The following is a 22,002-nucleotide window of genomic DNA, read 5'->3' as shown; positions in this document are numbered from 1 at the left end:
TCTGGTGCGTCTTATAGAGCGAAAAATACGGTACTTACTTCCTTCCTTCCATTTTGGACTGGTTTCTAAATTTACTATCCTTCTGCCAGACAGAAATTCAGCAGGTGGGGAGCATTTTCTTTCAATCTTCTTTTTGGAATGTTTGCACTTACAGATCACTTCTATTTCATCATTGTAATGAAGTGCTTTGAAGCCATTTCTACACTGGGTAAAGTAATTTTTAGTCGTCCCCCCCCCCCATTCCCCCACACCCCCACCAATATAAGGGCCTTATATTGCCTAACCACAGAATACCCTCCAACATTTCTCCGATAAAAAGAGAGATGTCCCATTGCATAATGATGATTTTACTATTTAAACTCCAAACATCTTACTGGGTTTCCCCAGACACTCTAGGCAGCTTCCAACATATATAAAATCATAATAAAACACTGAACATATTCAGTATTATTTCTATTTCCTATCAGGGAGGCCCTTGACTGGGCCAGTCCAGCCGCCTTCCGACCTTGGCCCTTGTCTGTGGGGCAACGCAGAGGCCTTGCAGTCGGTTGCTCCCAGGAAAGGGGGTGTGCCAGGGGTTCTGTCTGCTCCTTGGGGTCTCCTGCTCTCAGCTGAGTCCGCATCACAAGGCAGGACAGGCCTCTGAAGCCTGCATTGGGATTGGCCGCCTAGTTTCAAAGCGGCCAATCGCGCCCTAGGTGGGTGTCGCCAGGGGGCGGGCGGAAGTGTATATAAGCCCTGTTTCGCCAGTCTGCTCTGGACGCCTCTACGAAGCCTGGAGGCTGGATGGCTGCCTTGGGTCTTGCTGAAACCCAGCTCTCTTCCCTTTGTGAGGGCGAGGGGCCCTTGGAGCCAGGCTACCAATTCTCCATAAACACCCACCCACCCCATCCTGGAACCTGTAGGATAAGGTGGTTGCATATGAGCCCCTCAAGTGAGCCTGTGTGTTTGCATAATTTCTTGTTATCTCTTCCCTTCCTTCCTTCCTTCCTTCCTTCCTTCCTTCCTTCCTTCTTTCTATTTTGGACTGGTTTCCACATTTATGATTATTCCGGCAGGCAGAAATTCAGCAGGTGGGGGCCATTTGCCAGGCACTGCCTGCTGCCTGTGGGGCCCATGTAAGCCCCCCAGGGGAATCTGTGTGACTGCAGTATAATGTTTATTGCTTTCATTTTATCGATCAGTGGTCTCATTAGATAGTAAAATTCATGTGAAATTGCTGTTTTAGGGGTTGTTTTTAAAAGTCTAGAACGGATTAATCCGTTTTGCATTACTTTCTATGGGAAAGCGCACCTTGGTTTGGAAACGCTTAGGTTTTGGAACGGACTTCCAGAACGGATTAAGTCTGAGAACCAAGGTACAGTGGTACCTCGAGTTAAGTACTTAATCCGTTCCAGAAGTCCGTTCTTAACCTGAAACTGTTCTTAACCTGAAGCACCACTTTAGCTAATGGGGCCTCCTGCTGCCGCCGCGCCACTGGAGCACGATTTCTGTTCTTATCCTGAAGCAAAGTTCTTAACCTGAAGCACTATTTCTGGGTTAGCGGAGTCTGTAACCTGAAGCGTCTGTAACCTGAAGTGCATGTAACCTGAGGTTCCACTGTACCATTATGACTACCAATGCTCCATAAACACCCACCCAGCCCATCCTGGAACCTAGTATAGGGCAAGGCAGTTGCAACTGAGCCCCGCAAGTGAGCCTGTGCATTTGCCAGGCACTGTCTGCTGCCGCCTTTGGGGCCAGATAAGCTCCCCAGGGAGCTGTACAGGTTAAAGTTATTGATAGATTAAGATTAAAGATTAGGATTAAAGATGTTTAAGGAAATGGAAATTTGGTACTTAAGAGGTAAAAATTTAATGTTATATTACATTAAGATTAAAGATTAGGATTAAAGAAGTCTAAGTGTTACATATTATATTAAGATTAAAGATTGGGATTAAAAAAGTGGAAAAGAAATTGCTGGACAAACCATTTGGATTGGAATACAAAAGAGGGAGGTACGAGGAAGTCCAGAAAATAAGTAAATTCAAATACGGAAATGGAAAAGAGATATTGTTTTTAATTGTTATGTTTCTTTTTTTATTGTTGATTCTTGCTTTCCGTGTTTTGTTTTTTTTCCTGGGATTTGCATTGTGTATTTGTGTATCTTTTTAATGTTTTTTTCTGTTTAATTTTTGATTGAAACCTTAATAAAAATTATTCAAAAAAAAAAAAAAAGATAAGCTCCCCAGGGGAATCGGAGAGGGGCTTGAGCCCCACAGCCCCCTTGGAGTTGGGCATGAAGGCCTACAAGGTCAGCAACTGCATCTCTGTCCAAGAAGAGCTGGGGGTGGGGAAGGGCAGCTTGGCCCCAGCAGGACAGGACTTGCCTGGGGACATCTCAGGCCTCTCCTTGGGCCTCTGCCTTGTTCCTCCACATCCCTTCCATTCGATTTCTTGTCTTTGGACTTTCCAAACCTGAGGACAGGACTTGTCTCACCTTCTTTTAAATCCATGTTAGCTGCTTTAGGAGACAGCAAGAGTCTGCAAAGCAGGATAAAAATAAGAGATAAAAGATTAAACTGTACATTTCCAAGAATATATACATTTCAGCCTTGAGTTGCATGGCATTAACATTGTGACCAGGGAGAAGAGTCGGTGGAGGAAGATTGGAAGAAATTCAAAGATTATCTACAGAAACACTGCAAAATTAAAGAATGTTAGAGTGATGTTGGATTGAATATAAGTGGTTTCCAGCTGTACAGGATTTAAAGTTATAGATAGACTAAGATTAAGGATTAGGATTAAAGAAGTTTAAGGAAATGGAAATTTGGTACTTAAGAGGTAAAATTTTAATGCTATATTACATTAAGATTAAAGATTGGGATTAAAAAAGTGGAAAAGAAATTGCTGGACAAACAATTTGGACTGGAATACAAAAGAGGGAGGTATGAGGAGGTCCAGAAAATAAGTAAATTTAAAAACGGAAATGAAAAGGTGATATTGTTTTTAATTGTTCTGTTTCTTTTTTTGTTTGTTTTCTGTTCTCTGTGGGTTTTTTTTTCTTTTTTGGATTATGTACTGTGTATTTGTGTATTTCTTTTTTATGTTTTTCTGTTTAACTTTTTACTGAAACCTTAATAAAAATCATTTTTAAAAAAATTGTTCTAACCACTAGGCCACACAGACTCTCCTAGAACCTTGGCACTGAGGCTGGGAATTCCATGTTCTCCAGGGCCGTTGCCTACAATGGAACTTGTGACCGTTTGAACTGAGATTCCAGTATCCTCAGCATCTCGAGGTTTGCAGAGGTGGCCTGCAGTGACCTTCGCTCAGTCACTGCATTAGAAGATGGCGTCCCAAAGACTCCTGGAGGTAAGTGGAGGTTGCCATGGCCAGGGGACTTAACTCTGGAACCTAGATTAATTGTATCACCAAGTTTGGCAAAGAGCTATCCAAAGTCAAAGAAAGGGTTGAGCTTTGCCCAGGTTTTTGGAAGGGGAGAAGGAATGCCGAAAAGGAAATTTTAGTGTTCTATGTTGCAGTCGATTGAATATTATTTTAAACAGAGCATTCCTTCTGATTTATGTACATGTGAATCTGGGAGAGGCTTCATTTCTATTTCTACATGCTGGATGTTATCTTTGTACTATAGTTTGGAAGGGAAAGGGGAAAACAGAAGGAGGAAAGAGAATGTGAGCAGCTGGCCCAGTGGAGGGGAAGGGGTGTCGGATGGTTCTGGTTTTTCTGCAGAGCTGAGGCAGGGAGCCCTGCTGCCCACCTGTCCACAGAGTCCATCACAGGAAAGCGCTGCTCCCAGGTGCAGGCGAGGGAGAGACAGGAGCTCTGGCGGAGCTCTGCTCCTGGAGGAAGGACGGATGAGAAACAGCGCCATGGGCTCTGCTGAGACAGGCCAGCTCCCTCAGGCTTCCTCTCCCCCAGCTGGCATCTGGCGGCAGCCATTTCATCAGGCTGCCTCAGTGGGAGAGATGAGAACAGCATTCTAGACCCTGGGGCCTGAGCTTGTGAGTTGTCTTTTCCTCTGCCCTCCTTGTCCCCTTTCCTTGTGTGTTCTGTTGGTCAGATTGTTTCTTACAACAGAAGTCTGTGGCTAGGGAGTTTCTTGCATTTGATTTCATGGAAGGCTCTCTTGGAGCCTTTTTGGCTTAAGAGAGGGGTACAAATGCTCTAAAGGAATGAATGGATGAATAAGATCTCTCTTTTTTTTATAAAAAAAAAAATTATTACTTTTCCAACAATTTAAACACACACACACACACAAAATAAAAAGAAAAAAGAACAATACAATACATTACAAAAACACTACATAACACCTTAAACTAACAAAACAAAACAAAAACAATTTAAAAGACATCAAACAATCTCAATATCTTATCTTTCATTCACTTATTTCAGTGACCTCCTCACACCTCCCTTTTTGTATTCCACTTCTGTTAATTGTTTCAGCAATTCCTTTCCATCTTCCTCTGCTTTCTATCCTTTAATTATCTAAACAGATTCTAACCTTATTTTTCCCTTTAATACTCTATTGATCTATTTATACTTAATTCCTTATAACATTTCTACTAAAGCCATATAACTTCATTCCAACATTTTTCTAACATTCATTAATTTTACAATATTTCTGTAAATAGTCTTTAAACTTTTTCCAATCTTCTTCCACCGAGTCTTCTCCCTGGTCTCGGATTCTGCCAGTCATTTCCGCCAATTCCATGTAGTCCATCAACTTCATCTGCCATTCTTCCCGGGTGGGTAAATCTTGTGTCTTCCAATACTTCGCGATGAGTATTCTTGCTGCTGTTGTAGCATACATAAAGAAAGTTCTATCCTTCTTTGGCACCAATTGGCCGACCATGCCCAGGAGAAAGGCCTCTGGTTTCTTCAGGAAGGTATATTTGAATACCTTTTTCATTTCATTATAAATCATCTCCCAGAATGTCTTAATCCTTGGGCATGTCCACCAAAGGTGAAAGAATGTACTTTCAGTCTCATTACATTTCCAACATTTATTTTCAGGCAAATGGTAAATTTTTGCAAGCTTGACTGGTGTCATGTACCACCTATAAATCATTTTCATTAAATTTTATCTTAAGGCATTACATGCCGTAAATTTCATACCTGTGGTCCATAACTGTTCCCAGTCAGCCATCATTATGTTATGTCCAACATCTTGTGCCCATTTAATCATAGCTGATTTCACCATTTCATCCTGAGTGTTCCATTTCAACAGCAAGTTATACATTCTCGACAAATTCTTGATTTTTGGATCTAGCAGTTCTGTTTCCAATTTTGATTTTTCCACCTGGAAACCAACTTTTTTGTCCAAATTGTATGCCTCCATTATTTGGTAATAATGGAGCCAATCTCATACTCTGTTTTTCAATTTTTCAAAGCTCTGCAATTTTAATCTGTCTCCATCTTGTTCCAGAATTTCCCAATATTTTGGCCATTTGGCCTCCATATTGAGTTATTTCTGTGCCTTCGCTTCCATTGGTGACAACCATCTTGGGTTTTTTTCCCCTAACAAATCCTTATATCTTATCCAGACATTAAACAATGCTTTTCTAACAATATGATTTTTAAACGCTTTATGTACTTTTACTTTATCATACCACAAGTATGCATGCCAACCGAATACATTATTAAAACCTTCTAGATCCAACACGTCAGTATTTTCAAGAAGCAGCCATTCTCTCAGCCAGCAAAAAGCAGCTGATTCATAATAAAGTTTAAGGTCTGGCAGGGCAAATCCACCTCTTTCTTTAGCATCAGTTAGTATCTTATATTTTATTCGAGGCTTCTTGCCCTGCCAAACAAATCTAGAAATATATTTCTGCCACTTCTTGAAACAGTCCATCTTATCCAAAATTTGCAATGTTTGAAACAAAAACAACATCCTTGGCAGCACATTCATTTTTATCACAGCAATTCGGCCTAACAATGATAACTTCAAATTTGTCCATATTTCTAGATCCTTTTTCACTTCAATCCAACATTTTTCATAATTATCCTTGAATAAATTCACATTTTTAGCAGTCATGTTAACCCCTAAATATTTCACTTTCTTAACCAATGTTAGTCCTGTCTCCTCCTGAAACTTCTCTTTCTCATTCACAGTTAAGTTTTTCTCTAACACCTTAGTTTTCATCTTGTTCGGTTTAAAACCTGCTACCTGTCCAAATTCTTGAATCAGTTCCAATACCCTTTTAGTACTAGATTCTGGCTCCTGTAAAGTCAATACTAAGTCATCAGCAAATGCTTTCAGTTTGTACTGTTTAGCTCCCACCTGTATACCTTGGATGAATAAGATCTCTAAGGAAATGGAGGACAGAGATTTTCAGTTTGTTTCCCAACCTATCTTGCCTACGTTTTCCTGATCAATACAAAAACATGAATGGGTCTGATCCACTCCTCACATTTGGACGTTCCTGTTTCTCTTTTCTCACGGACAGGGAATTGATTTCGACGAGGATCAAATATCGGAAATCAGCCTGGAAGATGGAGAGGATCTTCCTCCAAGGTAATCCTGTGCTAACTCCCCCTCCCCCATAATCAATTGCTTTCAAAAGCCCCCCGGTCCATTTCTACGGTGGTGGTGCTTGGGGTCTTTGAAGGATGGGAGGCAATAAACCCTTTTTACAAAAGTGCTACTCCTCTCTCCCCTCAGCATCCCATCCACAGCTTCTCTGGATACGGCTGATCTTCCTCCTGAAAGCGACAGCAGGGACCAGCTGAAGGACAGACTTACGGATGTCGTTGCAACGATGAAGAGTGGGAAGATCCGAAGGAAGGCGCTCCGAGATCTTTCCGCCTTCCTGCAGAAGATCCAGGAATCTGTGAGTTTCTGAAGGGAAGAATTGCAGTCATGCAGGGCTGTCAAGGCCTTCAGGCTGCTGCTTCTAGGCCCACCCTGCAAGGTGCCCAAGGGACAATCAGGCATCCCAGCACTTACCCAATTTGGAGAACAGAGCTGGGCCATAGCAGAATGAATCCCAGTGAGTAAAACAGCTGAGAAAAGAAGTAAAAAGTGAACATCAGGAAAAGAGGGGTGGGAAGCCAAAAAGAAATGGTTTTTTTCTGCATAGGATGCTAAATGTTTTGGAATGTTTGGAAGATTTAATAAAAATGTTATAGGAAAAATGGTGATGGGTTGCTTCGCTTATCAGTCCCTTCTCTGGGTTTCTTCTCAGCCATCGGTAGCGCTTTCTGCATCCTCCCTTGGCCAACTGGTGGCGATTTCCTGACTTTGTGCATTGGATCCGGACCCAGAGAGCAGGCAGTGGGCAGCAGAGGCCCTCTGCCATCTTTTGCCCATCCTGCAGCGCAACGAAGGTAAGACTGGAAGAATGCATCCCAGCATGAGGTGGGGTGGGCAAGACCGAAACTAACCTTTTGGCTTTCCTTTGCAGAGAAGCTGGCACGAACGTCAAGGTCACGAACCAAACACTCATCATCAGAGCTCAGAAGGTCCTCAATTTCACCGGAGCTGGTGAGGAGGCTGCTCCGCTGTGTTCACAGGGAACCTTACCCACAGGACTTCCTGAGCTGCATGCCAGGTGAGTGAGGCATCTGGTGGGCTATTGGGACATCTGGTGGGCTGTTTGGAGGTGACGTTTCTCAAGGAGCCCCTTTCTCCTCCTGACAGAACATCTGCAGTAGCGCCAGGCCAAGGCAACGTGGACACCAGAGTTGTGCTGCAGAGATATCATCTTCTGCTCTCTGTGGGATCCAGTCTGCACCAGCGCCAGGAACATCAACGCCATCAGGATGGACCAAGAGGAGTGGTGCTGCCCTCACGACCCTCCGTATACAGCAGTAGGAAACCTTTTTGTTGTTGTTGTTGTGTTTCTTGTTGATGTTGTTTTTGATTGTTGATTCGATTGATTGATTTTGAATCTCAGGGTGGTTCACAACACCAAGTTACAGTATACGAAGCACAAAATACATGATAAAAATAATCACTGCACAAAATTCGTAATAAAAATATCAGAACATAATATAAATTAAAATAAAAAACATATGCACACGAATAAACAATACAAAAGCCCCAAAACAACACTCCAGCCCACAAACACACAATCTCAATCAACATATCACATTTAGCAACCATTTGAAACAACCCCACCCTGCAAATCAAACAGCACCCACCCAAGATAAAACCCCATCCTTGTTAAAATAGTCATGTTAACACATGGGGGCTGGCCCACAATCTGGTCCCACCCCCTACGTGCCGTCCCCAGAGGGACAATCTTACCTTTGTTGTTTCCCCTTTCTTGGGGGTCCCGCCCCCAGGACACGCAGGCTTTATGGAGCTCCCCCAGTGGCTGGTGTCCGCCCAGGGTCCGGTTCCTTGCAGGACTCTCTGCCGTTCTCTTGGGTGGAGGGGGGGGCAAACAACCCCCCCAGCAGCAACTTTCGTCCTTTTCTTTATTAGAAAACACCTCCTTCTTTTTTAATTCTTTATTCACCAACAGCAGGGATTATTTTGGGGGCAACTAGAGGGTCTAACATTCATGAGATTTAGTACCCTTTCTAACAGAATCTCTTTTCTCTCTTTCCTGCATGGAACAAAACCACGATGGGAAACGGCAGCCTATCAGCTGGAGCCTGGGAGGAGACGTCCAGAGAAAAGAAGACCCCCGCAAGAATGTCATCAGCTGGGAAAGGAGCCCCCCTGAAGATGACACCTGCAACATCAACCCTCCACCTGGCAGTGTATTTGAGGATTGAACACTTTTTTTTTGACTCTTTCGGGACTTAAAACAGCAAGCAGGACTTTTTTTAGTAAGATAGATAGGTTAAAATGGATGTCTCGAATAGTATAGGCAAAATATTTAGCATTCAAGGGTAGATAACACTATACTAGATAGCATTTTGTATATTATTTTTTCCCCTTCTTTTTTATAAGCATCTTTGTTCTTTCCCCCCTCCCTTCCCCCCTTCCCATCACTTTATTTCTTTATAGTTGTAATTCTTTTATTAAAAATAATTTTTCAAGGGTAAATATGTAAACCATGGAAGGGGAGGACAGGTAATCAATGTATAAAGTAACTTACAGTTTATGTTAAAATTTGTAAAGGGCTTTTTTGTGTGAAATCAATAAATACATGTTTTTTAAACAATAAAAATAGTTGCTTGGCTTCTGTCTTCTTTGGGCCTAGGCTGTTGATGGGGCCTAGCAGTTATTTTGCAGCCTGTTTTGATCCATAAAACGTGGGTGGTGTCGCGTTTCAGGGTGGAGCCCCTTTGTGGAGGTAAATAGGACCTTTGTGGCAGGCTTTGCATTTTCAATCAAAACACACACCATCTTAGAACTTGCAGTTTAACACTGTTGCAGCCAAGCCTCCTACAAACGCACACTCTATTCCCCCTTGTGCATTCCCGTCTCTTCTGGCAAGTGGCTGAGGCAATAATTTTAGGTAATTTAATTAAGTTTTCTTCTGCTTTATGTCCCGTGACATAAAGATGTAATGAAATTTTAAAATGCAGTAATTTTACTCCCAAAGATTATTAATACTGCAACAGGGCTGCTAGCAACAGAATGTCAAATTACCTGGTTTGCAGACGCATTGAGGTTCCCCCACCCCCCCCCGTCCTATTTTTCCTTTCTCTTTCCAGACGTTTGTTATGTAGGATTTACACTCTCCTGCAGAGGGTTGCTATTATCATCATTAATAGGGGCTTGAGCGATGATTTCTCTTTGGCAGGAAAGCTGCCAAAGCTTTGTGGCTCCTGGTCGACTTCTGCATGCATCAGATTCCAAAAAACCCCCAGGCAAAGTCCATATTGGTGTGAGGCCACATCAACAAGCCTCTCAGGGCAAGGGGGATACAGAGAGACCAGGCACATTGAAATATACCGTACTTTTTGCACCATAACACTCACTTTTTTCCTCCTAGAAAGTAAGGAGAAATGTCTGTGCGTGTTATGGAGGAAATGCCTACGGGTGGCATGCCTACGGATTGTCCTCCTCTAAAAACTATGTGCGTGTTATGGTTGGGTGCGTGTTATAGAGGGAAAAATACGGTAAGCTTAATGGGGCAACGACATCCAAGTTCAGATCCCCAATCAGTCACAAAGCTCCCTAGGTCTGTAAATGTCTTGTAGCCTGAGGTACGTTGCACGATTGTTGTGAGGGTGAAAAATGGGAGAGGCAGGACCATCACACCAACATTTCTCTGATGAAAATAGGACATCCTATTCCATAATAAAAGGGACGCGGGTGGCGCTGTAGGTTAAACCACAGAGCCTAGGACTTGTCGATCAGAAGGTCAGTGGTTCGAATCCTGCCAACCTAGCAGTTCAAAAGCATGTCAAAGTGCAAGTAGATAAATAGGTACCGCTCTGGCGGGAAGGTAAACGGCGTTTCCATGCGCTGCTCTGGTTCGCCAGAAGCGGTTTAGTCATGCTGGCCACATGACCCAGAAGCTGTACGCCGGCTCCCTCGGCCAATAAAGCAAGATGAGCGCCACAACCCCAGAGTCGGCCACGACTGGACCTAATGGTCAGGGGTCCCTTTACCTTTATTCCATAATAATAAAAATAAACATAATTTTATTATTTATACTCCGCCCATCTGACTGGGTTGCCCCAGCCAATCTGTTTCCAACATACAGTGGTACCTCAGGTTAAGAACTTAATTCATTCTGTACTTAACCTGAAACTGTTCTTAACCTGAAGCACCACTTTAGCAAATGGGGCCTCCTGCTGCCGCTGCACGATTTCTGTTCTCATCCTGAAGCAAAGTTCTTAACCTGAAGCACTATTTTTGGGTTAGCGGAGTCTGTAACCTGAAGCGTATGTAACCCGAGGTACCACTGTATAAACATAAAAGCATAATAAAACATTAAGCGTTGCAGGGTTGCCTTCAGATGTTTTCTAAAGGTTGCATAGTTACTTAACTCCTTGGCTCAGGGGGGTCACATAACTCCTTGGCCTCCAATACTTCTAAGGCAGTGGTCCCCCCTGGTTGGTTTAATCCATCCCCTGTGGCGTTTTAAATCCTAAAAAAGCTCAACAACTTTGGTCGGCCCTAACGGCCCTTCACTTTATCAAATCTGGCCCTCTTTGAAAAAAGTTTGGACATCACTGCCCTAAGGAAAAGCGGGACATTCCGAGATCAAATGGGAAGCTGGGCTGGCTTCTATAAATCCAGGACTATCTCTGGAAAATAAGGACACTTGGAGAGTCTGGACCATGTGAGTTCTGTGGTTTTTTTTAAAAAAAGGCAGGACAGAAATGAAATTGATTGATTGGGTTGTTTCTTTTCCCCATGACACTAAATTCTGCACCACCCAAAATGCTAGACTATTAAAGGTGCAAAGGGATAAATGCTTAGCATTTATCTCATACTGTCATTTCAAAAATAGATTTTTACCCCTTAACGTAATTTTTTAAAAACTCACGATAGTAGTTTATGAAATTATGCATGGCGTAGTGTTGAGAAACGTTTTTCTCCCCCTCTCCTAACACTGGAACTCGTGGACACGCAAGGAGGCTGAATGTGGGAAGATTCAGGACAAAAAGAAAAGAAGGGCTTTTTCACAGAGCACATGGTTATACGGTGGAACTCCCTCCCACAGTGGCCCTCACTGCCTTGGATGGCTTTAAAAGAGGGTTAGCCAAATTCACGGAGCGGGAGGTACCGTATTTTCCGGCGTATAAGACGACTGGGCATATAAGACGACCCCCCAACTTTTCCAGTTAAAATATAGAGTTTGGGATATACTCACCGTATAAGACTACCCCTCTTCCAATGAACCCCAAATAATAATAATAATAATAATAATAATAATAATAATAATAAACAGTCTCCAGTCTGGCTCAGAAATCTGCTCCACTTCCCAATGGCCGGGGGCTTCTGGGGCCAATTTTCAAGCGTCATCTAGAGAGCTTGGTGTCCTCTGATTTAATTTGCTGTTGTTTTATCCTTTGGTGGGGAGTTGCTACAGAAGCTGCTGCTGAAGCCGGCGTATAAGACGACCCCCGACTTTTGAGAAGATTTTCTTGGGTTAAAAAGTAGTCTTATACGCCAGAAAATACAGTAGTTTTGCAAAAGAAAAAATAAAACTTGGATGAAAGGGAGCTGTTGGAACAAATCTGGCCTCAGAAATGTTTGGCATTCTAAGGCTGTAGCGCTGGGCTCCTGGAAGTTAAGCTAGAAGCAAGCAGTGAGCTGAATCAGCATCAATTATTTTCTTTTTTTTTTCACAGTAGAAGCCACGAGAAGCAGAAAATCCTGATGAGGCAGCAGAAAGGCAGGGCCTTTTCCTAAAAGAGTTAAAGGAACTATTAGCGGCCAAGGTAGAAACAGGCCGTATATTCTTTCACGAGGGGCAGGGGAGCGCTGGGGTTTTGTGAAACGGCATTCTTTCATTCCAAAAAAGTCACTGGCCTTTTGGATATAAAGAATGTGGGAAGAGCCTGCGGGATGAGGCCAATGGCCCGTTGAGTCCAGCATCCTGTTCTCACAGTGGCCAACCGGATGCCGGTGGGAAACCAGTGCAGGATGTAATCCATGGAGAGCAGTCAAGTACAACATTCCTTGTTTTGCTAGAGTGGACATGCAAGGGAATGTTTGGTGCAGCCAGTCGAAACTTCCTGTTCCTTCTAGCCTGGAGCATCCTTCCTTGCATGTGACTAATGCATAGCTGTCAACTTACAGATTTGAAAATAAGGGACCAGCAGCCAAAATAAGGGATTTTAGTCAACCAGTTAAAAGGGACCAGATAATTTTGGAGAGCAGCGCTGGTTTTTAGCCCTTCGTTTCCAGAGGTTGCTGCTCAAGACACCAGCCGATGAAATAACTACAAGCAGCAACCACTTTTCGCGCAAAACGAAGTCCAAGCTACGAAGATGCTGCTGCAGTTCTGTATCTTTTCTCTCGTGCTCCATCTGCAGCTCTCAGTTCCATCAGGCGGGGTGGGAGGAAGGGGGGGGAAATAGCGCCCAAAGTAAACCCGCAGATCAGACCATCTATGCTAGTCTACCACTACAAATCTATGGGAGAAGCGCTTGCGGTCCTTCCCTTGTAGCCCTTGGAACACCTGCCCGCGCCTCCGCCTCCTCCTCTTCCTCCTCTCTCTGAACTGCTTTCTCTATGGTTGCCCTCGCTCTCCTCTCAAGGCTCCTCATCAATTCATAGACCATGCCAGGCTGCCCATCTCATCTGGGTCCTTCGGCGGCACAGCCGCAGTATGGCCTAGTGGGAGCAGCGGCGACGGGCAGAGGGGAAGCCCCAGGCAGAGACGCTCGGTTCGGTGGCCGCGAGGAGGATGGCGGCAGAAGGACCCGAGGCTCCCACCAGTCCCGGCAGGGAGGGGCTCCCGGGGGCCGAGGCTGGTGAGAGGAGGCCGGAGGGGGGCGGGCCGGGCAGCCAAGCAACACAGTTGGAGCCTCCCTCCTCCCTAGCCGGCAGGGAGGGAGGGAGAGGAGCTGCTTCCTTTGAAACCCGGGAAATTTAAGGGACATCCATCAATAAGGGACAGCAGCGCGACATGGCGCTGGGATAAGGGACTGTCCCTCCAAATAAGGGATGCTTAACAGCTAGGGACTAATGGGTAGGCGTGACCTTTCCAGACCTGGTAAAAGGACAAGGCATGTTTGCACTCTTTTTCTTTTCCATCTTCTTTTCGTCCTGCGAACTTCCTGGAATGAACTGCTGCCTGCCAGGTAAGCAATCCGCCAGGTCATCTACCTTATGGGATAAACCTGTTAGTATAAGTTGGTAACATTAAGCCTAAAGCCTGCCTTCAGGGAACACACTGTGCTCTGCCTGATTGTGAGTAAACTTTCTTTCTATTGCTTATGAATAAGACTGTGGTGCCTTTATTCTTTTAGATTTAAAAGGGGATCTTACCAGGAACATACAATTCAGTCTGAGGGAGATTAAATTGCATAATAGTAAGAGGTTCTAACGAGCCTGCAACCAGATTTCTGCTGTGTGAGAGAAGGGGAATGTAAACTCTGCTAAGTAAAGGAACTTGCTAGCGCAAGTTAGGAAGGATATTAATAAATATAGAGACCTCACCTTGCCAACAAAGGTCCGTATAGTTAAAGCTATGGTTTTCCCAGTAGTGATGTATGGAAGTGAGAGCTGGACCATCAAGAAGGCTGATCGCCGAAGAATTGATGCTTTTGAATTCTGGTGCTGGAGGAGACTCTTGAGAGTCCCATGGACTGCAAGAAGATCAAACCTATCCATTCTTAAGGAAATCAGCCCTGAGTGCTCACTGGAAGGACAGATCCTGAAGCTGAGGCTCCAAGACTTTGGCCACCTCATGAGAAGAGAAGACTCCCTGGAAAAGACCCTGGTGTTGGGAAAGATGGAGGGCACAAGGAGAAGGGGACGACAGAGGACGAGATGGCTGGACAGTGTTCTTGAAGCTACCAGCATGAGCTTGACCGAACTGCAGGAGGCAGTGGAAGACAGGAGTGCCTGGCGTGCTCTGGTCCATGGGGTCACGAAGAGTCGGACATGACTAAACAACAACAACAAACAACAACATATCCTCTCCTGCCTGTTGGGATGCGCCCGGGGAGACGGGGGCACTTGGCCGGCCCCCAGCTGGCTCCAGCCACCGGCCGGCAGCCGGGCGATCTCTGGTTCTTGGAACAGCATCAATCAGTGACTCTAGCCTCAGAAGCCTTGAGAGACTGAGCACGCTCCTATCAGCAGAGTGAATAAATCTTCACAACGGAAGTGGCGGACAGAGACATGTGTAAGTATTATTTACAGGCGTTTATTCAGCATCAGGAACAAAGGAAAAACATGTCTGCTTCCCTTTGTGTCCAAGCAAACAGCGGCACAGCAAAAGCAATATACAGTCGTACCTCGGGTTAAGTACTTAATTCGTTCCGGACGTCTGTTCTTAACCTGAAACTGTTCTTAACCTGAAGCACCACTTTAGCTAATGGGGCCTCCTGCTGCCTCCGCGCCGCTGGAGCCCGATTCCTGTTCTTATCCTGAAGCCAAGTTCTTAACCCGAGGTACTATTTCTGGGTTAGCAGAGTCTGTAACCTGAAGTGTATGTAACCCGTATGTACAACAGAAGTTCCCAGCAGACTGTGCTGGAAGTAAACAGACATGTGACATACAACAACTCCACCTGCCTGTTCTAAAGGTGGAACGGAACTGTATCCTAACACTGCCACCCTGAACATTCCCACAACCAGCAAGCAGGATTTGAACTCAAGAGCTCTCTCTCTCTTCCTGTGCTTTCCAGCAGCTGGTATTCAGAAGCATTGCTGCCTGCAGCCGTGGAGACAGAGCATGACCCTCATACTGGGGCGTCTTACCCATAGAGGATAGTGGCGCGGGGTGCCAGGGCGCCACGTTCTGGAGGGCGCCAGGGAAGAGGCGGAGGCTGGATGAGGCGCCTCCCGGCATCAGCTCCCCGCCTTCGTCCGCCATGCCGCACCGAAGCAGCGCCGCGCCCGGAGCCTCCGTCTGCTGTGGCCACCATGGCATGAAGCAGCCAGCTGAGCCGGGAGGCACCACGTCCAGCCTCCGCCTCTTCCCCGCCCTCCAGCTGCCCTCCAGCCGCTGCCCGCTTCCTCCAGCCCCGCTGGCAGTGGCATCCTCCCTAAAAAGCTCTGGGAAACGGGGGGGGGGGCTGAGGGAGCTTTGCCCCACGGCACCGTATATGCTTAAGATGGTCTGCCCTCATAGGTAGATCGATAGCCTTCTTCAAAGCCATCCACATTGGAAGGCTCACAACGGCCTCATCTGGGTGAGATCTACTGGGAAGGGTTGCTGGTGAGGAGATTTCACCCCTCCCATATCCAAGAATCTGCTGATGTGCTCTGCTGATTCTCCAGAGAGGAGGGGGCGGTTTCTGCTCTCTACTTATTCCACTCCAGCCTCACATCAAAGTGTCGGAGGGAGAGAGACTGAGTGTTAGAGAGAGATCGTGTGTATAGATAAGGTTGCTGCTAAGAGCAGCTGCAGACACTCAGTGCAGTTCAGCATTTTCAGTTTAGACCTCATTTAGCTCTGTATATAGTTGTGTATTATAGTTGTAGATAGAATAAAGAAGATATTCTACAGAGCTGCTCTCCGAGTCGTTTATGCTCTGCTATACTCTGCTGTGCGACGACTATCTTCTTGTGGAAGTGAATCCGGTGCTCACACTCTAAGCTGTGAGTCCACAGCACTTTGACCTGTTCCTGTGCAGAAGGTGGTCTCTGGAAGTGCTACCCAGCTCGCCTAGCCCAGTCGGGGCTGAAGTATATGAGTCCAGTTAGTGGCACTGGCTCAAGGGTGATGCTGACAGCTGGGATCGCTAGGCTTGGCCTCCTGAGTGGTTTTCTTGCTTTGAATAAAGAGTTAACTTTGCGGACACCTTGTGAGTTAATACTGACTTGCTCCTGAGATACCTGCCCTGACACCTGGAGATGCCACAGAGGATTGAACCTGCGACTTTCTGCGTTCAAGGCAGATGCTCTTACCACTGAGCTATGGTCCCCTCAGGGCCAGGTTAAGACCTTTAGAGGCCCTAAACACTTAAAAGATGTTGGTGCCCCCATATATATCTAATTCAAGATAGAAACAATAATAAACCGTAAAATATTTTTTTTGAAACAAATGGAAAATAATGTATATTTTTATATACAGTGGTACCTTGGTTCTCAAACTTAATCCGTTCCGGAAGACCGTTCCAAAATCAAAGCGTTCCAAAACCAAGGTGCGCTTTCCCATAGAAAGTAATGCAAAAAGGATTAATCCGTTCCAGACTTTTAAAAACAAGCCCTAAAACAGCAATTTAGCATGAATTTTACTAATGAGACCATTGATCCATAAAATGAAAGCAATAATCAATGTACTGTACTATAAAATATATAACACAGTATTGTAGATGATAAAAATTAACATTAATTGTTTTTCATACCTGCACTGATGACAGTCATTGTTTGGATGGGCGGCTTTTATCCATTTCCGCAGTCACACAATCAATCAATCAATCAGTAACTGAAGTGAGTTCCACACAGTCACAAAAATAAACAAACCGAAAAAGCCTCAAAAACAAAAACGCAAAATAAATAGCAAAAACAAAAGCGTCAAACTTAATCCATTCTGGAAGTCCATTTGACTTCTGAAATGTTTAAAAACCAAGCTTCTGGTTGGTGCAGGCACCCAGGAAACAACAGCCAACAGCCACATTGGACGTCCAGTTTCTGAAAAATGTTCGAAAACCAGAACACTTACTTCCAGGTTTTCGGCGTTTGGGAACCTAGGCATTTGAATACCAAGGCATTTGAGAACCAAGGTACCACTGTACTTCTACTTTATTTATATTTGGGGGGGGGGCAAGTCCTGCTTTTTCCAATTGCAAAGTCTTTGATCAGTTCCTCCAAACTAATCTTATGTAACACAACTGCTTCTAAGCAGAGATCAAGGCATCCAGCTTGCCTTGTTGCATAGGTGTTCTTTAATATACTTCAACTGAGAAAATGAACACATGGCTGATCAATTTGTGACCATTGATGCTAAAAATCCGGCCATGGGAAATATCTGTCCTCAGCATGTGCTTATTTCACTTAATGGTTCGCCCACCCCTGGGCCCCCTCCTCGTACCTTGACAACTCCTGACTCTCATGTCGGCAGCAGCTGGCAATGTGATCTAGAATTGCAGCCCTGCGAGGCATCCTAAATCACGGAAGATCTCAAGGCACGGTTTCTCTTTCCAGTCTGCGGTGGTGTTTGCTTATTTATTTATTTTCCTGCTCAGAAATCATCCAAGCCGTACTTGCAAAACAAAAGGGAGAAGGAGAGGGAGAGAAAGGCAGAGAGAAGTCAATACAAGACCCCAAATTGCCTTCCTGTGAATTTAAAATTGCTCCATAAATTATTTTCATGGCAGTAACTGTATTCCCTCTCCCTCTTCCCACTGATCTTTCTCTCTCACACAAACACCCTGTTCCTCCCCCTGCCCTCATCTCCTTTCTTTATATCTGGTCCTTCCCGCTAATGAGTTTAAGGTTTCCTTTTTAATAAACCTTGCATAGGCATTCCTCACTATCTGGGGCCTTCATCAATCTAAGGATGCCTTCTTCACCTGAGCGAGACCCTTCCTGAAGTCTGCAGGAGTCCATAAAGCATGAGGCTCACGTACGACGACTCCACCAACTGCCAACGCCAAGGAGAATTCAGTAATGAAAAGGCTTTATAAATCAATAGAGCTGAATTGAAGAGCCCAGGCAGAACCCAGCGTCAGTTCAGCTAGGGTGGGGCTACGGGCTGCTTTTAGCGGCAGCGGGAGCTCGGGAAGAGGACAAAAGGGGACTTGAACCTTCCTGAATAGTTCACGAGTCCAGAAAATTGTAAGGGATTTGCAATCCTTGACTTCTCCCTGTGGGGCTGGGAATGTTCCCTACCTGAAATCATGGACAGCTGTTTCTAGCCATTGGAATGCTGAGCTAGAAAGGTCCATCATCTGACTCAGTATAAAACTGCTTCCTTAATTCTAAAGTTCGGAATAATAATAATAATAATAATAATAATAATAATAATTTATTATTTGTATCCCACCCATCTGGCTGGATTTCCCCAGCCACTCTGGGCAGCTTCCAACAAAGATTAAAAATACATTAAAATGTCACACATTAAAAACTTCCCTGAACAGGGCTGCCTTCAGATGTCTTCTAAATGTCAGGTAGCTGTTTATCTCTTTGACATCTGGTGGGAGGGCGTTCCACAGGGCGGGTGCCACTACCTAGAAGGTCCTCTCTCTGGTTCCCTGTAGCTTTGCTTCTTGCAGTGAGGGAACCGCCAGAAGGCCCTCGGCGCTGGACCTCAGTGTCCAGGCTGAATGATGGGAGTGGAAACGCTCCTTCAGGTATACAGGACCGAGGCCGTTTAGGGCTTTAAAGGTCAACACCAACACTTTGAATTGTGCTCTATTTTATTTTTGTCCTACACTTATTTAACACTGAACCACAACTTTTGTTGAATGCAACAGCAAAGGTGGGTCTGTTTTCAAGGAGACATTCATCACCAACAAAAACAATAATAATAATTAAAATTTATATCCTACCCTTCCTCTCAAAGGAGTCCAGGGTGGCATACGTCAACATGTTAAAACAAGGCAATTTAAAACAAAACAGAACCACAGTCTCCACTGACTTTCATTCCAAGGAAACTGAACCCTGGGAAAACACAAGACTCCCCAGAGTCTCTTGCCCTTGGAGATTCGGATGACAGCAGAGACAGTGAGAGCCTCCAGAGGTTCCAGTTGTTTACTTAGGTTCAGTTTCCTTGGAGTGAAAGTTGGCAGAGGGCTCTCAGCCTTAACACCCCAACAGATCTTGGTTCTCCATTAGCCACAACTTTGGATCCAGCACAGTGCAGTGGAGACTCTGTGTCTCCAGCTTCCAGCCTGCTCCCAGCTCAGTTCACACATACCCCAGTGGCTCTTGTTCTCCTACTAGGCGTGGGGGTAGAGGAAAGGCCCACTCCTTAGCCTGCAGGGTCCCATCTGTGGCGATCACACAGGGTCCCTGGACGTTTCACCGTCTCTTGATCCCTGTGCCACCACTTTATTTCTCGCTGCTTCCACCACCCAGGCCCTACCTGGGACAATGCTGAGTCCAGTCAGGGTTAACTTGGAACATAAACTTCTATTTATTTATTGCAGTTTAACAAGCGTGTGGTTTCATAAACGGTATCGGTCAATTACAATCATGGGGTGCCTATCCAGACCTATAACTTCCGCTACCTGCTCTCACTCACTAAACCACCTCTCAAATATTTACTTGTCTTCCTAACTCCTAACTGTTCCTGACTCAGCTTATTTCGCTACACTAACTCAACCTACCCACAGACTCTATCCCAATTCACTCCCACTCCAACCAACCTCCCAACGAACTCCTCCCTTCGCCCCTCCCAGAGCTGGTTTTATAGTCCCTCTGACTCCACCCCCCTGGGTTCTGATTGGGTAACCTGTTTAACTATTTCACCTCATATGTTAACGTCACACCATCTCTTAGTTTATGCTCTTGCAACCTGGCTCATTCTTTGGGGATGCTGATGAGGACACATAAGTGGCCAGCTAGGTTGCTAGGTTCCGTTGTCTCACAAAGAAACCTAGCAACCTCCTCCCTTAGATTCCAACCCTCCTTGGGCACAGGACCCCAAGATCTGGAAGGGACTCGGGACAACATCCAGACTGATGGCTCTCTAATACCTGCTGATAGATTTGTGTGCCATGATTTTCTTTAACCCTTTATGCTGCAGGAGACCAAAGGTCCCTCTGGAACCTGTGGGACTTGTTCCCCGCTGGAGCTGGGATGCGAGCGAAATAATTTAAGACACATCCCCACAGCGTCAACTGGGCGCCGGGATTAAAAGTGTCATTTTCTCTGCACAGTGCCCTTACCCAGGAAGGATGCTGAGCAAAGACAGCGTAAAGCCAGATCGAGATGGACTTATCAGCCAACAGCTGTTTGCCTGGTTTCAATTACACTGAGCCACACTAATCTCCTACTTAGAGGTCTGTGCTTTCTCAATCAACTCTCAAATTATAGAATGAGACCCAGGAGGCCAGAGGAGAGACACCCTTACACCCCCACCAAAGGTCACTGAATCCTTCCCAGCAACAGAATCAGCCGTACTGTAAGATTCCTAAGATGTTACTAATCCAGAGATCAGAAGGTTCTGTTATAAGAATTTTAAGGTCCCAAATATAAAATAAATGTTCATAAATGTACACGACAAACACATAAATAAGGATATAAACTACATGTCTGAAATAGTACAGGAGAGCAATCCTAAAGCCATTTTGACTCTCCCAAATTGACCTCAAATATTTCTCTGCAAGGAGGAAGGAAATGGGAAAGCCTCTCCATTGACTTTTGTTTACCTGTCTTAAGGGTGTATTTGTGTATGAATAGGGCGAGCCTGTGACCTGGATTCAGGAATTAAGGTATTTACCATCACAAAAGAATGGCCAGGATGCCCAGATAAAGCAGTCAGTGATCATTAACAGTTATCCTGGCCAACAGGATTTCTGTTGTAGATCACCTCCTGTGATGAATTTCTGCTATGGACCCGTCCCCTTCTGTGATGTATGTATGATTTTTTGAGGGGTGGTCTTGAGCTACAGGGTGGGCAATTTCAAATGTCTATATAAGGGCTTGCACACCATTGTTCTGGGTTCCTCCTCCCTCCTGCATGTGGTAAGTGAGGACCCTGTTGCAACAGTTGAATAAAGATCAGGCTTACTATCTGCTTTGCTTCTCAATAGTCTCTGGCTGGCCTCTGTTATTTTCTCCTACTGACAGGGAACCACTTAAGGACTCTATACGGGCCCTTGGGTACCCCATAAGGGAAAAGGAGCAGGTTTTTCTTATAACAGTTGCAGGTGAGGATTAGCCTCTTGAAGGATCCATTACATTTCGTCTAGAAGCAGGTCAAGGTGATTGTGGGTTTACGGCACAGCAGTCAACACACACAAGCCCTGTGGTGTGCTTTATCTAGCAACTCACAGAGGCCTGCTTATTGGGAGATTGCTTTGAACTTAATTCTTCAGTAGTTGATGAATAGGAGCTATAAAGTGTAGTGTAGTGGTTAAGAACGGTAGACTCGTAATCTGGGGAACCGGGTTCGCGTCCCCGCTCCTCCACATGCAGCTGCTGGGTGACCTTAGGCCAGTCACACTTCTCTGAAGTCTCTCAGCCCCACTCACCTCACAGAGTGTTTGTTGTGGGGGAGGAAGGGAAAAGGAGATTGCTAGCCGCTTTGAGACTCCTTAAAGGGAGTGAAAGGCAGGATATCAAATCCAAACTCTTCTTCTTCTTCTTAAAGTCACCCAAGGTGAAGGGGTGTTGCTAGGGGGTGGCTTCAGCCCTCCTTCCCCCTGATACCAGGTTTGTGTACTGCAATATCCGAAAAACTCACTCATTCTCTCAGAGTTTCCAGGGGTGAAGCAACACCTATGGACTCTGTGAAACGACAAATGTATGGCTGGCAGATATCTGCAAAGCATGGATTTGATTGTATTCCAG

The 22,002-nt window shown here is 45.1% G+C and overlaps 1 protein-coding gene across 2 annotated transcripts; it reads left to right on the top strand.

The window, feature by feature from the left end:
• The first annotated feature begins 766 nt into the window (after window positions 1–766).
• LOC308483565 (uncharacterized protein) lies at window positions 767–21,572 on the top strand. 2 transcript variants are annotated; one of them, XM_081017646.1, is made up of 8 exons: window positions 767–934; window positions 3,158–3,354; window positions 6,453–6,520; window positions 6,668–6,836; window positions 7,191–7,332; window positions 7,410–7,556; window positions 7,646–7,815; window positions 8,593–9,830. In XM_081017646.1, the coding sequence occupies exons 2-5, from the start codon at window positions 3,331–3,333 to the stop codon at window positions 7,242–7,244; spliced, it is 315 nt and encodes a 104-aa protein (XP_080873772.1). In that variant the 5' UTR covers window positions 767–934; window positions 3,158–3,330; the 3' UTR covers window positions 7,245–7,332; window positions 7,410–7,556; window positions 7,646–7,815; window positions 8,593–9,830. The 2 variants fall into 2 exon arrangements, 1 of the variants encoding a protein (XP_080873772.1); XR_013989672.1 differs by lacking the exons at window positions 767–934; window positions 3,158–3,354 and adding an exon at window positions 20,922–21,572 and having other exon boundaries at window positions 6,315–6,520; window positions 8,593–10,026.
• The last annotated feature ends 430 nt before the right edge of the window (window positions 21,573–22,002 follow it).

This window comes from Podarcis pityusensis (assembly GCF_964106645.2).
Source record: "Podarcis pityusensis genome assembly, chromosome: 8".
Classification (NCBI taxonomy): Eukaryota; Metazoa; Chordata; class Lepidosauria; order Squamata; family Lacertidae; genus Podarcis; species Podarcis pityusensis.
This window is presented reverse-complemented; position numbering and strand designations above follow the sequence as displayed.